This window comes from Myxocyprinus asiaticus, chromosome 11 (genome assembly GCF_019703515.2).
Source record: "Myxocyprinus asiaticus isolate MX2 ecotype Aquarium Trade chromosome 11, UBuf_Myxa_2, whole genome shotgun sequence".
Lineage (NCBI taxonomy): Eukaryota > Metazoa > Chordata > Actinopteri > Cypriniformes > Catostomidae > Myxocyprinus > Myxocyprinus asiaticus.
In genome coordinates this window covers 14,113,557-14,129,602 of record NC_059354.1, presented here as the reverse complement: position 1 = coordinate 14,129,602, position 16,046 = coordinate 14,113,557, and the positions used below count along the sequence as shown (strand labels likewise).

General features: G+C 39.3%; 1 protein-coding gene across 1 annotated transcript in view; it reads left to right on the top strand.

Moving 5' to 3' along the window:
- The first annotated feature begins 13,256 nt into the window (after positions 1-13,256).
- Positions 13,257-16,046, top strand: part of LOC127448609 (unconventional myosin-XVI-like) — a 311,203-nt gene continuing 308,413 nt past the window's right edge. The window contains exon 1 of the mRNA XM_051711276.1: positions 13,257-13,446. Coding sequence (XP_051567236.1) covers positions 13,419-13,446 — 28 coding nt within the window. The 5' untranslated portion in view covers positions 13,257-13,418. The remainder of the gene's footprint in view (positions 13,447-16,046) is intronic.

Here is a 16,046-nt window from a genome sequence, read left to right as displayed (position 1 = left end):
AAAATCTTTTGATCTGAAGGCGTATGCTTAAATGTTTGAAATTAGTTTTGTAGACAAAAATATAATTGTGCCACCATATACATTATTTCATTATAAATCTAAAATGTAATAAAAGTTTTTTTTAAATTGATTAAAGAAAAGCAGCCAATAAGTGCCCAGCATATAGATGGGAACTCCTTCAGTACTGTTTAAAAAGCATCTCAGGGTGATACCTCAAGAAGTTGGTTGAGAAAATGTCAAGAGTACATGTCTGCAAATTCTAGGCAAAGGGTGACTACTTTGAAGATGCTAAAATATAACACAGTTTTGATTTATTTTGGATTTTGTTTAGTCACAACATAATTCCCATAGTTCCATTTATGTTATTCCATAGTTTTGATGACTTTACTATTATTCTAAAATGTGAAAAAATTAAATAAAATAATAATAAAAATAAAGAATGAGTGTTTCAAAACTTTTGACCGGTAGTGTATATATACACTCAGTGACCACTTTATTGGATCATCTGTACACCTACTTATTCATGAGATTATCTTATCAGCCAATCGTGTGGCAGCAGTGCAATGCATAAAATCATGCAAATTCAAGTCAGGGTCAACAGAAAGCTGAGGCTGCAGTGGGCACAGCCTGGTCTGGTAAATCTCAATTTCTGCTGAGGAACACGGATGGTTGGCCCACTGCAGCCTCAGTTTTCTGTTCTTGATTGACAGAAGTGGAACCCGATGTGTTCTTCTACTGTTGTGGCGCATCCGCCTCAAGGTTCAACTTGTTGTGCATTCTGAGATGCTATTCTGCACACTACAATTGTTCAAAGGGGTTATCTGAGTTACCGTAGCCTTTCTGTCAGCTCGAACCAGTCTGGCCATTCTCCATTGACCTCTCTAAACAACAAGGCGTTTCCGTCTGCAGAACTGCTGCTCACTGTGTGTTTTTAGTGTTTGGCACCATTCTGAGCAAACTCTATAGACTGTTGTGCATGAAAATCCCAGGAGGCCAACAGTTACAGAAATACTCAATCCAGTCCATCCGGCACCAAAAATCAACATAATCTAAATCACTGAGATCACATTTTTTCCCCATTTTGATGGTTTGTGAACTTTAACTGAAACTCCTGACCCATATCTGCTTGATGTTATGCATTGCAATGCTGCCACATGATTGGCTGATTAGATAATCGCATTAATAAACAGGTGTACAGGTGTAATAAAGTGGTCACTGTGTGTGTGTGTGTGTGTATATATATATATATATATATATATATATATATATATATATATATATATATATATATATATATATATATATATATATATAGTGGCGGAATGATCCGCCCCTCTGGCTCGTTATCGTCACCCCGCCTCTTAGGGCCGCTGTTCAGCCAGGCTCACGACGGGAGTTGGGCGGGAGAGCGAGAAGAGGTGCATAATTAATAAGCCTTTACACCTGATGGGTAATGCTTCATCACTGCTGGCTTTAAAACACAGAGCGCACCTCTTCTCGGGGAGCTGGCTTCAAATCTCCATGTGTGCACACACTGGCAGCCTTGCACACCCAGGATCAGAGCTGGGAGGGTTTGGAGCTGGACGAGATGGTGTGCTGCCGGACCCATTCCTCGGACCCCTGGACAAGTTAATGAGTCGCCGGGGGTGAACATCTCACGTTGCTGCCGACGGGCTAGATGCCGGGCCACCTTCTCCTCATGCTTGCCACGGGCCTGGGAAGACAGGCCGCCAGTGACGCCGCCGCCCCTCGCACCGGGGACTTTGGAGGGGAGCGTGAGCGGCCAACTGACCCAGCTCGTGCCTGGGCCATCCTATGAACACTACCCTGCCCTTTCATGGAGCCCTGTTTCACCACAAGGATGCCAGATTCCCCCTTTATTATGAACACTATTCCCCCTTGGACCCTTTATTACCCTTTTTGGACATTTTACATTTATTATAATTTCCAATAAATGCCTCTTCGAGGCTTGACGCCACACCCACTGTGTCTCTCTCTTGCTCACCCTACCACAATACATATCGTTACTGTCTGATGAAAAACATGTATCTCCACTTTTGACTTTTTACCATAGATAGAATGCGCCAAATGACCTCTTCCTACTGTTTGAATTGTGCATCGAAATGACCAATGAATAGATGTTTAATCATTCTATCTGTTTAACAAGTATCTCCATTGGCCTTGAGAAGTGTCCATCAAAACTGTGTATGTCCTGCCCTTATGTTTTGAAGAGCATCAACTACTTTACCTCAGCTGTCTGACTGAAGTGTAGTGAAGAGGTTTCCCTGACAACCAAAGCCATTCATGCACGCACAATATCAAGTGGATTTAAAAAGTAGACTATACCAGCCATATACGGTTGCCAGATTTCCATCTTCACGAAACTGTGAGTGGAAGCTAATTCTGACAGGCAATTTATGCTTTGGACCTGGAAAACACATCTCGAAACCGAACTGTCCACACAACAACCGGACTAGAAACCCTTGTCATAAAACTGATTTCGATATAAAATAGCAAGTGAAAGCCCAGATTATATCCAAAAATAAATTCTCTAGCAATTGATGACCTACCTCTGGGAACACGAACAGTTAGACACGAGTCTGTAACTGAACATGCACCATTGAAACCCATGATAAGAAAACCGTGTATGTCCACATTTGCTAACAAAAATCCATGTTAAGTCCAATTAAAGTATTGAGCAGTTCACTAACATATGAGTAATGATATAATTCTATTTATGGTACTAAAAGATGACTAATTCTGTTATTTCTGATTAATTTTATACAGTGTTGGGTAACGTTACTTTTAAAAAAACTTTTTAACTCGTTAGAATATTGCGTTACTCTTTAAAAAAGTAACTAAAATAATTAAAAAGTTACTTTTTATGTAAAGTGTTGCGTTATTTTTTTCTCACAGCTACTTTCTCTTCTGCTATGCTGCTATGCTGCTATGCATTCCATACAAATAAGCCTTGTCTCTTGTATGCAATGCATTACAGGTCATGCTAGCTACTGTACAACACTCTTGTCAAAACAACATACTAAACAAACAGATATTTAGAAAGTCTCAGTGCATGCTTGTTTTGAGTTAATCCACAGTGCGTACAGACCCCACTGGTTGATCGCATACAACTTCAAACACGCATATTGATACAACTTGAATGGAATCGTTTTTAATGCTACCAAAATGTCATAAAAACGGTTTGTTTCACGAATCAAACTACTTGCTTATTATTAAAAAAAAATGTAGATTCTTTTTAGAAATTAAGACATTTTCTCTGCATACACAAACGATGTAGAATGTTGCTCAGAGCCACTGATCCAGAGTCAGCTTTTCTCATCCCATTCTCCCAGTTACAGGGAGCTGTAACACATGCAGTTTGGCTGCATAACTCATTTCACCCTGTATATCACGCCGTGGCCAGTGGAAGGCTAGTCTTATAATCCTTCTGCTTAAATGTGTTTACTGATTTTTTAATGCAGTGTGTATTTACACATGAATCATTTGCGTTTCACTCAACCGAATGTTGAATGTTAAATGCTTTAAAGTGGAGCAGTTTGGATGCAAATTGATCCTAGAGCAGTGGTTATGGCAGCTATAAAACAAAGCAATTTGGATGCACAAAAAGTCTGCGATCATTCCATGTTGTATGTAACTATAATCATACCGTGGCCACGGGAAGACTTCTCCTGGCTTATGCCTGTGCTATATTATACCACGAAAATGTGTGTTTACACAATTTTAAATGCAGCATTCATGAATCAATCACGAAAAGTTTAAAAAGGGTTTAAAAAGTTTCACTTACCACTTTCAATTATGAGGACACATTTCTTAACTTTCAGTTTGATTTTCATGACAAAGGCAATGTTTTTGACGGCTGCACATGCAAGCTCCAGCGCACAACAGATCCACCGCTGCAAATGATGAATACAACTGGATTCCAGTATTTTTGATTTTTCAGTTTTACATTCCTTTACCAGCAATATTTTGCAGTTTTTAAAACATAAATGTCAAGGTGGGCTAAAAGAAGACTTATTGTGCTCTGTCCATCACTGATAAGCATGGCTCATACTCTCTAGAACTACAATGACCATCATGCACTATGTCTCCTCCTCGAAGTGATAGGCCAATTTATCTAACATCATTATGTATTTTATTTTTTTTCCAGCTGATCAGAATGATTAATATTTAAATTCTGGTGTCACTATTGCCCTCTGCTGGGCTGATGTTTTTTTCTTTTTTCTTTTTTGTCACACTCCAATTTTACTCTTTAATAAACAATACTTTTTGTCAAGTTTTACAAGTAAGGAAAGTAACTGTTTGGCATATGTCCTGAAAGTAATAATAGTAATTATAAAAACAGCTAACTTAACTTTTCATGATTCAGGCTTTGTTTAAAATTTGTGAGATTATAGAATTGTGAATTCAGTACTGTAAATCAAACCAAATTCTTATGCTCTTTCACATTTCAGTTTTTTTTAATCATATTTTAATAAAATACAATATATATATATATATTATCCAAAGAAATAATGAATTTTAACTGATTATCAAAATAATCGTTAGTTGCAGCCCTAAAGCAAATGGCCTTCTCAGCCTGATCCTAGATTGTATGCGAGTGTGCACACTTAGAGGAACACCCTAATGTTGTTCCAAACCTGTATGCTGTTATATTTTCCACCCCAGGGAACACAAAGGGAGAATTTTTGAAGAATCCTTATGCAGCTAAAACTAAAATTAGCTTCAGCTTCAGATTTTGCCCTCTTGCACAGTTTTGAAAATAAATGCAAATTGATTTGTAACCCTCAGATTCCACATGCTCTCAGAGCCAATAATGTTGCAATGGCATTTAATTAATTTTCATTATCAGTTTGGGTTATTGCTGAAGTGGCCCCTTTGCCCAGAGGCAGCGCAAGGTCTGTGAGACTGACAGCTGTTGATAAGTGTATTTTTCATCCCAGTTCTGACAGCTTAACACATACTCCGAGACTCATACCTCATCTCATCATCCGGAAATATGGTTATTTCTCTCTCTCACTTCTCTCCCTCACATGCTTTCTTTCATTCTCTCTTTCTCCCTGATTTGACATTTACCTCGAATGACACACTTCTCTCCGATCCTTTATTGGTCTGACAGAGGAGACCAGTCTTCCTCCCTCGGCTTGGCTTTCTCTCATTTCCAGCTTGAAGGTATGATGACATTTCTCATAGCGCACAGATAGAAGGAAACATCACATCTCATTTCTCTGTGGCCTGACTCACAGGCACATAGAGGACTCCTCTGTGAACTTTGACCAAAGTGGACTCAAAGTACACTGACTGGTAGAGACATGTTAGTCTTGCTCATCTTCCTTTTCTCCTCTGTGAAGTAAATCGTATATGTGTGAGAAAAAAATAAGATTGTACAGATGTGTGTGCATATCAGAATCAGAATGAGCTTTATTGCCAAGTATGCTTACACATACAAGGAATTTGTCTTGATGACAGGTGCTTCCAGTACACAACAATACAAAACAGCAACAAGACTTTTAAAACATAATTAATATAATAATAATAATAATAATGTATAATATGTGAGTATATATTTGTGGGTGTGCCACTCACCATTTCCATCTTTCCACATTCAACATTGCCTTACTGCAGGGTAAATCCTGGGATGGGGTGAAGGGTCTTTTGTCCCCTTGAGTGATGTATAATCTCCATTACGCATCCATGAAATGTGACCTTCTGAAAGATCACATCCAAAAGGGAAAATGTCTCCAATAAACTCTTCCACCCCTCCTCTATGCACCCTTCCAGTGCCTTCCATTCCTGTTTATCTGGGAACCCTCTATTTTTTTGCTCAGGGACTGTGTGCTGACTAGTGTGCTGCCTATGTAGGCAGCATTTAAGGCAACAAAAAATAAAATTGTCATCATGCACTCACACACATGTACTGTAGTTCCAAATCCATATTACTTGCGTTCTTCTGCGTAACAGGATGTCCCTAATGGCAGCTGATAGTAACTCACTTTACAGTTTAAAAAAGGATACAAAGTGTCATAAAAGTAGCCCTTGTGATTTGTGCATCATTTTCCAAGTCTTCTGAAGCCGTACAAAAATAAAATAAAAAAAATTAACAGTGACTTTTTTCCACCTGTTATTTTCTAGTGGAAAATCTGTCATGGGTCTTCTTTGCGAAAGAGAAGCTTGTTCTCGTTCATGTGTTCACGTGAGCGACTTGCATTATTCACATGAGAACTTGCAACGTTTCTACTCTTGCAATTGTGAACAAGCTTCTCTCATGCCCTCATGCAAAGGAAAGCATAAGAAAGTCATAAGGGTTTGGAACAACATGAGGATTAGTAAATGAAGACAATTTAAATTTTTGTGTGAACTGTTCCTTTGATTAATTTAATACTGAGAAATTATTCATACATTTTTTTCAATCTAATATAGTTAATATTTGTATGTGCTGTGTATTTGCTTATTGGAATATTATGTTATAGTCTTATCTGTTGAAACCATTTGTGAGTTGAGACTTCATTGTACTTCATGTGAGCAGCGCTATTTATATGACACATGGAGCAATGGTTCCATTTCAGTTAGGATGTTCCCCTAGAAGGCAGCTGCCTTTGTAGGCTGTAGACAGCAAGGCAGCTCACTATGTTTTGGAACAGGGCCTTCGTGTTGTGAAAGGCCACGCTGAATTAAAAATTAAGTTCCTATTTTCCCAACATGATTACATTTTAATGTATTTCTTTACCACTCCTTATTTTATTGTTTCAGTCTCTCACGCCTTTCTTGTTTCTGTCATGACATCTCTTTCAACAGTGTCTCTTGTCACCCTCTGAATATATGAAAATCAAAAGCTGCATAAATTATTCCTCCTGCCCATTCCTTATGCCACTCATTCCCCATCTCTTTGTCCTCATATCTCAATCTATCATTCACCCTTCCATCCGTCTTTCCTCCTATACCCCTTCTTTTCCATTCCTTCTGCTGAGGGGTGCTGGGTGAGTGCATCTGTTGCAACTGATAGCAGCAAGCAAGACGCATCCTTTCAAATACCTCTTCTTATCATAAGAATTATTTATCTGTTTTTTTATTTAGTGATGTGGACATGCTGACAGAATATCTTCCATGCTAACAATCAACACTCCAACAAGTTATTTCCGAACATATTGTGTTCGGTCTGTGAGAATGAGTTAATTATCTCTGTAAATGTGGAATAAATTCTTATGGATTAATGGATTGTGGATGGGGATTTGGGTTTTATGATGGTTTGAATCATTTAAGACTCCTCTAGTTTAGAACATTGTTAGAATATCCATCTATGCCAGTGGTTCTCAAAGTGTGGGGCATGCCCCATGGGGGGGCGCAGAGGTATTGTAAAGTGGGCGCGGAAGACAGGCCTGTTCTCAAATCTCGGTCACTTTCACACATTCAACAAAAATACTGACAATGAACAAGAAACAATGTGTGCAAATTATTTTCCTCTGCCTTTTCTCCTGCCTTGTTTAAACTTTCGCCTGGCACCGCAGCGCATCCTGCATGCACAGCTCTTGACAGCCCAAAGTGTTCATGGTGTCAGGTGCCCTCGCAGTGCTGTCGCTATGTAAACAGGCCGTTCTGGCATGCGCGCCAGTTTCAAATGGGTGAAGAGATGAATTAACTCTTACATTTCGGTCTGTTTCTCTCACAACACTATAATTTGGCTTCAGAAGAATTGAGATCTAAGGCACGAGTGTTATGGACAACTTTAAGTGCTTTGATGTGTACTTTTCGAGCTTGTTCAGCCACAATCACAATCCTCTCGTCCCTCAATCTTGTATTTCGTCATACTGGTTTTGAATGACGAAAGTGAGTAAATTATTGCAGAAACGTCAGTTTTTATTTCAATGGTAATTAAAGTCTGTCAGTATAATTAATCAAGTTTAAATTATTGTACAGAGGTCCTGACTGTGGCCGAAACAGCACAATGACGGTGCTGTCATGTGATACTTGTTACTTTTTTTTTTTTTTTAGCACTGGCCAGGATGGGCCAATCACAGATTTTTAAAATACTTTTATAGAGACTGCTGAGGCTTATTTCCATTCACATGTTTGAATCCTTGCAATTATCAGTTTTTATTAAAAAAATAACTCTATCTAGGGGGCCTGGGTAGCTCAGCGAGCATTGACATTGAACCAAAAAATTTGAGAACCACTGATCTACACCATATGAATTTTACTGCAAATGAGTCCCAGTGCTCCTAGCAGATGCAGGAAGAGGAGGGTTAAATCTGTGACCTGGATACTTTGGATATTTTGGTCTCTTTCTCCATTACTCAGGCTCTCACTGTTGGCTTTTTTCTCTGTAAAGTGTAGTCAATGTGTGGGTTTGTGTGGAGGTGTTTGGCAGAAGGAAACAAATGCACACATTCATATACAGTCATACCAGATACACTAAAACACAATGAACCAGATTCACTTATCAAAATGGCAGTGGTAATGCATTGTAATCCATCTGATGTGATTTACATTCATATACACATATGTCACATTAAATCTTGCTTGCAGACCTCACATGTACTGTATGTAATTCACAGTGGCCTCACACATACTTGAAGGCGTTAACCCGGAGCAGGAACTTGTCAAAGCTTATTTGTGGCCAGTTAAATGCTATTTCCAAGCAGTTAAGCTGTCAGGACTCATACCCCATCTACAATGAGAGCAAGCAATGAGACCCGATTAAACTGTAATGCTCCCCACAATATGTTTTGCAGATTCTAGGGAGGCATACACACAGGATGCGTTCTTGTGTTTCATATAGACTAGTTTTTAATTGTTGGTCTATGTACATATGTGTGAGATGGACAATGAGTGTGTTCAAATGCACACCAATATGCTCAAAATGTACAAAAATCAGCTTATTCAAAAAAACCACGTTTACGTGTATAGCCAAATGAAGAAATTTCATGTAATTTGACTCTAGACATAAATTGGACGTGGCCCCTTTAAGACTGGAGCTTTGCGACACCAGAGTTTGTGATGGCCGCTGGGTTAAGCCTGGTTTATACTTTGGAAAAAGCAGAACTTTTTTCTCCTGGACGAACAAAAGCACCTTAGGCGAACGAGGCCGGCGTTTATACCATGCGTGTCATCGTTTTAAAATGAGTTAGTTTAGGGTGATGTCACGGTGTTTAACGTACTGTTCCAGCCACAAGTTAGGCCAATAATGCAGGTTTTTCTCTTCGTGGACCACCACTTTTAGCGCTGTGCTGCTTCTTTGCTATATTAAAATTGTCACGGCCCCTTTCACTTTTAAAAACTCAAATCTCTCACCCCTCATTTGTCGTGGCCGTGCTGTCTTTGTAGAGTTTGTGTTGCAAATCATGTAAAAAAGTATACTTCCACACAATCAATGAGAGACGGGCTTCAAAGTTATCCATTTTAACAACAGTAACCTACGTACTGTAACAACTCCTCAGCTTTATTGTAAATAAAAAGCGTCATGTCCAAACCACACCCACGAATAGTTTTAACCAATCATCACTGCATTTTGTCATCATTTGTAGGCGAACTAAGCGAAGCCTGTTCACCCAGTAAGTATAAATTAGCCTTTACACACATGTGTGCTGGTTAGAACTTGAGAGCATACGTAGTGCAGGAGAGCTCCTGGTTTTGTTCATCGTTTGAGAGTTCTTTGGGATGCATATGGATTGCATGTGTGGAATTTGACTACATTTTGCTGCACATGCAAGGAACTGGCCTCTACCATATTTCGTTGCACCATATTTCATTACTGTATTTCATTTAACCTTATTTCATTACCTATTTCATATTTCCATATTCCATTTTTTGTTTTGTTTTTAAAAATACGACCCAACGACCACTGTTTTTTCCTTTTTTTTTTAAACAGTCTTCAGATAAAACCCCCAAAATATATTTTTGTGTCCAGTGTGGCTATTTGCAGCCCACCGGCTACACATGGGACTTGAAATCATTAGGTACTCTCTGCTTTTTATGTTAAAGCCATGCACACAGCACTTGCACACATTGGATAAGCTGGTAAGTCAGAGCTCTGGTAATAGTGTTTAGATGCAGTGTGAAATCAGTGTAATGGGCAAAAATGTACCAGTGCCCATAGTTTTTTGCTTAAACTATTTATGAACTTACCCCTATACAGGAAAGCCATTTATGGCATTTACATGACCACACACGTTGTTGGCTTATTAAGCATAGGCTAAGTGTTTCAAAATCATAAATGTAAAATGTAAATGCACTCATTGCGTCGCACACTTTTAGTGTGTACAAATTGTTAATTACAATGGGTGCATTCTACAACCCTAATTATGAAAAAGTTGTGACAGTATATGGAAAAATGCTAAAAAAATAAAACAAAATTAAAAAAAAGAAGTGATTTGTAAATTCTATTTAACCTGTGCTATATTGAAAGCATTACAACAACACATTATTTTAAGTTTTACCTTGTGAATGTATTTACATATATATATATATATATATATTTAAATATACACTTTAGGGCTGCACAATTAATCTTATTTTAACCATGATCACGGTTTCTGCCTCTCATGTTTAATTAAGCATAACCATCTACAGTATTTGTGAGCTAGCAAGCAGAAATTATAAGCCATGCGTAGTTGCAAATTGTTGTTCATTTTCAATACTGGCAAGCTCTTTAATAATCCATTTTCATCTTAACTGACCAATCACGCTCTCCTCACAAGTTCTCCACTGACCATTCACTTTTGAGCACGCTCTGAAATACAGAACCGCATATATTTACAAGTATTGTATGTTCGCTGCTCTGATCTGTATAGTGTTACACATACTCGGAACTTACACGAGGACAATGATAAGCTGTTATAGCGGTCTCAAAGTGGTTCTGTGCTCGATGCACATTAAATTAAATCCATGTATAAAATAAATTATACATGCATAAATTTACGGGTTTTCTTGTTGGCAAAGTCACCTCAAGATCTCTGAAATTAGATTAATTTTAATTTTGTTTACATGAATATCTAACAAATATTTACATAAACAGCTGCGTTGACATGTACGACTGACCTTTCTTCTGAAAGAAACTCATAAATTGTCTGCTATCTCTCACACTTTATTGCTGTATTGTGTGCTTCATAGTGCTCCACATTTTCTCAATTGGAGGCTGGTAAGAATGCAGGCAGGCCAACTAGCACACGTACTCTCTGCTAACCAGCCATACACTTGTAATCCAGGCAGTATGTGTTTTGGCGTTGTCCTGCTTTAAAATACAGGGACGTCCCTGGAAAAGACAGCATTTGGATGGTAATATACAGTATGTTGCTCCAAAATATGTACATATCTCTCTGCATTAATGGTGCCCTCACAGATGTGCAAGTTACACATGCCATAGGCACTTACACACCCCCATACCATTTCAGACACTGGCTTTTGGATGCCGATGCTGATAAGAGCTTGAATAGTCATTTTCCTCTTTGGTCCTGAAAACACAATGGCTGTTTTTCAAACAACTCTTTGAAATGTGGACTCGTCGGACCACAAAACATGATTCCATTTTTCTACTTTCCATCTCAGATGAGACCCAGTCCAGAGAATTTGGCTGAGTTTCTGGACAGTGTTAATGTATAGCTTCTGCTTTGCACTGTAAAGCCTTAAGGGATTTACTCACCCTCCTGGCAACCCAGATGTGTATGACTTTCTTTCTTCTGCAGAATGCAAATTAAGACTTTAAGTGGAATATTTCAGCTCTGCAGGTAATCTCAATGCAAGTGAATGGGTGCCAAAATTATGAAGCTACAAAATCCACATAAAGGCAAGATAAAAGTAATCCCAATGACTCCAGTGGTTTAATCTGTGTTCAAACACAATGTGATAGGTGTGGGTGAGAAACAGATCAATATTTAAGTCATTTTCTATCACAAATTCTCCTTCCCGCCTAGTACGGGCCGATATGCACGAAGAATGTAAATCACCAAAAACAGAAGAAGGAGAAAGTGAATGTCAAAGTGAAAGTGGAGATTGACTGAGCAGGGAGAATTTAAATATTGATATTTTTCTCACCCACACCTATCATTATGCTTCTGAAGACATGGATTTAAACACCAGAGTCGTCTGAAGTACTTTTATGTTGCCCTTATGTGGATTTTGGAGCTTAAAAATTTTGGCACCCATTCACTTGCATTGTATGGACCTACAGAGCTGAAATATTCTTCTAAAAATCTTCACTTGTGTTCAGCAGATGAAAGAAAGTCATACACATCTGGGATGGCATGAGTGTGAGTAAATGATGAAATAATTTAAATTTTCGGGTGAATTACTGTATCCCTTTAACTTGCATCTGTGGATGCAGTGGCAAAAGGTTTTGACTAACAAAGGCTTACCTTAGTATTCCCGAGCCCATGTCATGATTTCCATTACAGACAAATGATGGTTTTTAAAATAGTGACGTCTGAGGGATCAGAGATCACGTGCATTCAAAAATGGTTCAGGACTCAAGTCGAGTCTCGAGCTCCGAGCCCTCCAGTATACGGACAGCAAGCCAAACAAGCTTACCTCAATGTACCTTATGTACAAGATTACATTAAAGTACGAACTACTGTACATGTGGTTCTGTGTGGCGTGTCTGCACATTTTATTTTGAAAACTGAGGTAAATGAATTTAAAACCATTTAAAACCAACATTAACTATTCCTTACATATTAGTTTATTTAAAATGTTGTCTGTGTTCACGTTTTCACATCATCTTCGACAGGAATTCACTGCCTCCCGCATTTGCAGTGAAGCGGTGTCAGACAGCCGCACTGCAGCAACTTACCTCAGCCTCTCTCTCTCTCTCTCCTTCAGTCTAAACCCAAATTTGTATCCATCTCCGCTCTGCTCCCCTCCCTCTCTCTCTCTCTCTCTCTCTCTCTCTCTCTCTTTCTCTCCTTCAGTCTAAACCCAAATTTGTATCCATCTCCGCTCTGCTCCCCTCTCTCTCTCTCTCTCTCTCTCTCTCATCACTGTCTCTATCATTTCTCACTACCCGCCTCTCTCTCTGAACGACAGCGTATGCGCGTGTGAGGGGTGTGTGCTACGATGGGCGGGGTAACAGACGCGTCAATCAGCGGCGCTAAAATAGCACGTGTGGCGGTCATGGTCGTAGAGCCAGTCGTTGGTGTAGGTGACTCGACTGCTGGTTTAGAAGCCGATAGGAGAGGGAGAGGAGAGAGAGCCGCTGCTGCTGCTGCGAGCGCCGGTAACGTCACCTTGCCGCTCATTCACCACTCCTCCTAACTACAACCAGAAGCGTCTCTGCAACCCGATCGCCCTTTAATAATGCACTGGAAAATAAACCGAATACCAGCGGCTGGGCTATGAATTATGTATCCCACCGGTTACTACAGCACCTTACCGGAGTGCAGGAACCTGTAGCTGCGTGATCCGCGAAGAAAATGTCACACTATAATTTCATCAAACGCTGTGAGTAACGAGCCGATAGAGAGGCGTCTTTCGTTACATGCATCTATCTGGCAATGATGTCATTTATCAATGATGTCATTTTGTGCGATTGCTGGAGAGAGTGATCCAGAGGCAAGAGGATGTGTGTGTGATCTTTAATTTGGGTGTGTATCTATATAGCTGCATACCCTTCTATTATAGTAAATAATAAAGTCAGTAATAATTATAATTACAGCAAATGTATTTAAAAATATCAATAATGATTATAGCAGTTATTAATCAAAATGCACGTATGTTTAATGCATGTGGATGTTGAATGCAAGCATACCATGCATATATACATTCAAAACATATGCACCGAGAACATCAGAGATGAGCTGTCATTATGATGGTTTTGGTGAATTTATGTGCATGTATGCAGGCTATTTGTGTGTGAAGTTGCAGCAGGATGCGGCAGCAGAGTAAAAGTTGACCAGTGGCTTCTGCAGGTGTGTAGGTGTAGGGATCTCCTGCAGGGGTCTTCCTGCATTCAGACAGACAGCTGGTGTGTGCGTGACACAGTCTGACAGCCTCTGCAGGATTTATCTGTGTGTGTGTGTGTGTGTGTGTGTGTGTGTGCGTGTGTGTGTGTGTGAATACAGCTATTAAAAGAGAAAGTGTTTAGTATTATAATGGAAAAGGATGGAGAGAGGGAAGGGGGAGTGTTGTAGAAAGAAATAGAGGATGGAGAAATTGTGGATGGGAGGATAAAGATGCTGATGTGAGTGAAGGGGTTAATCAGGAAGCATTTTGTAGCCTGCTGCAGATTAAAGGCAGTTGTTAAACTCATCTGTTTGCCATCCCTCTCTTTTCATCTTTATTCAGATAGACTAATTGTTCTTTATATTTGATTCTTTCTCCTTTGTATGTTGTACTCATTAGAACACACACTCACACCCACACACCCCTCTGGCGCTTTCAACAGCATATATTATTCCTTTGCGCTTGTTAATTAATAAAAAAATGTTGTGCTGTCGCCAGCTCCTCCCTCTCTTTCACTCCCTCTACTAGTGGTCAGCTGATGCCAATATCTGGAGAGCAGGGTGGCCAATGGCCAATATAATGCCAGTATTCAATTTTAAAGCTGAAGTGTGTAATTTCTGCATCACTAGCATCACCAAAAAGAAATGCAAAAATAATTGTTGTTTTCAAACTGATTTCTGAATACACTAGAGGTCTATATGGGCCTTAACCCTTAAAAGGGAAAGCATATAAAGGTACCTCTTAAAATTAATTTATTGCTATTTCTCAACACATTGGGGCCCACATAATACATTTTCATGTTTTTGTTTTGTTTTTTTTTTGGTAAAATATTGCTTTTATTTTAAATTGTATAGCTTTTAGAAATCATGAAAATATCATTGAACAGATAGGAACATTTGCCTCGAGGTCAGCCGCCTTCTCAAAAAATGCTGCCTTTTTACTTTTAGATAAAGATTGTGAGTTGATGTCAGACTTTATATTCAAAGTCGCATGTCTTCAGTATTTTCAGGGACCCCCTTTTCAATATTTTCACAAAAATTCGACCAACTTATTCATTGCTCCTCTCCCCAGCCTCTTAAATGTTGAACCTTTTTAAAAATCCTTTTTAGGGTTAAAATGAAACCAAACCTGACCAATTCAGAGACCGTGTGGCCTGACCCTACCCGGTCTGAATGGTACCGTAAGATTTTAAGCCTGAACCCAAAATCATTTACTCTATAATTTCTTTTCTAGCCAGTATTGTTGCCAAAGGCAGTATTTTGTGTAGGCTAAGCATCGTAGGGAACATACAGTACATAACAGTATTGTAACAGTAAACATACACAGATTTAAAAAGGCACAGCAGCCCCTTAGCACACACCGTTGGCTTACCGTTAATCAAGCGCTGAAACTTTGCTTGGTGCAGAACAATTTGGAATAATGTGAAACAATGTAACAGTCACAAAGTCAGTCCTCTTTGCAGCCTGAACTTGTTTAGAAGATTGAATCTTTGTGACACGTGCGCTAAAAACAAGCTAGACACAGCGCAATGAATGAAACAGAACACAGGTGTCTTCACATGCGTTTTTGAAACTTAAAGTTCCTTTAAACTTGATATGCTGTCAAGAAAATGTGACTGTCCTGCACAAGATGCTGAAGAAACAGCATCACACAATGCAACAGTCAAAGACGTGTATCCTGCATGTGTTTACACAGGAAAACAATGGAAAAACTGAGCAGACGTACGCAAAAACACGTTCTGTGTGAACGGCCCCTTACTCATCCTTTCACAAGTATCTGTGAGAGCATGTGCGTGAAACAAGTTAGATAGGCCTGTTTATTTTTTCATTAATTACAAACCCAAACCCTAACCCGAAGTCATACTTGCAAAACTGACCAACCCGGCCCGAAACCCGACAGTTTCTCGAGTCCCATCGGGCCTGGGTCAGTTGCAGACCTCTAGAATACACCTTCTGTCTTCCATTGGTCGAACAAACAGATAGTCCCACACCAAACTCATGCCATTTGTTAAGCAAATCTTGCTGTGCCTGGCTGGATGGGCCACTCCAAACAAACAGATCACTATTTCTAAGCACCACAGAGGCAGTGTTTATACTTTT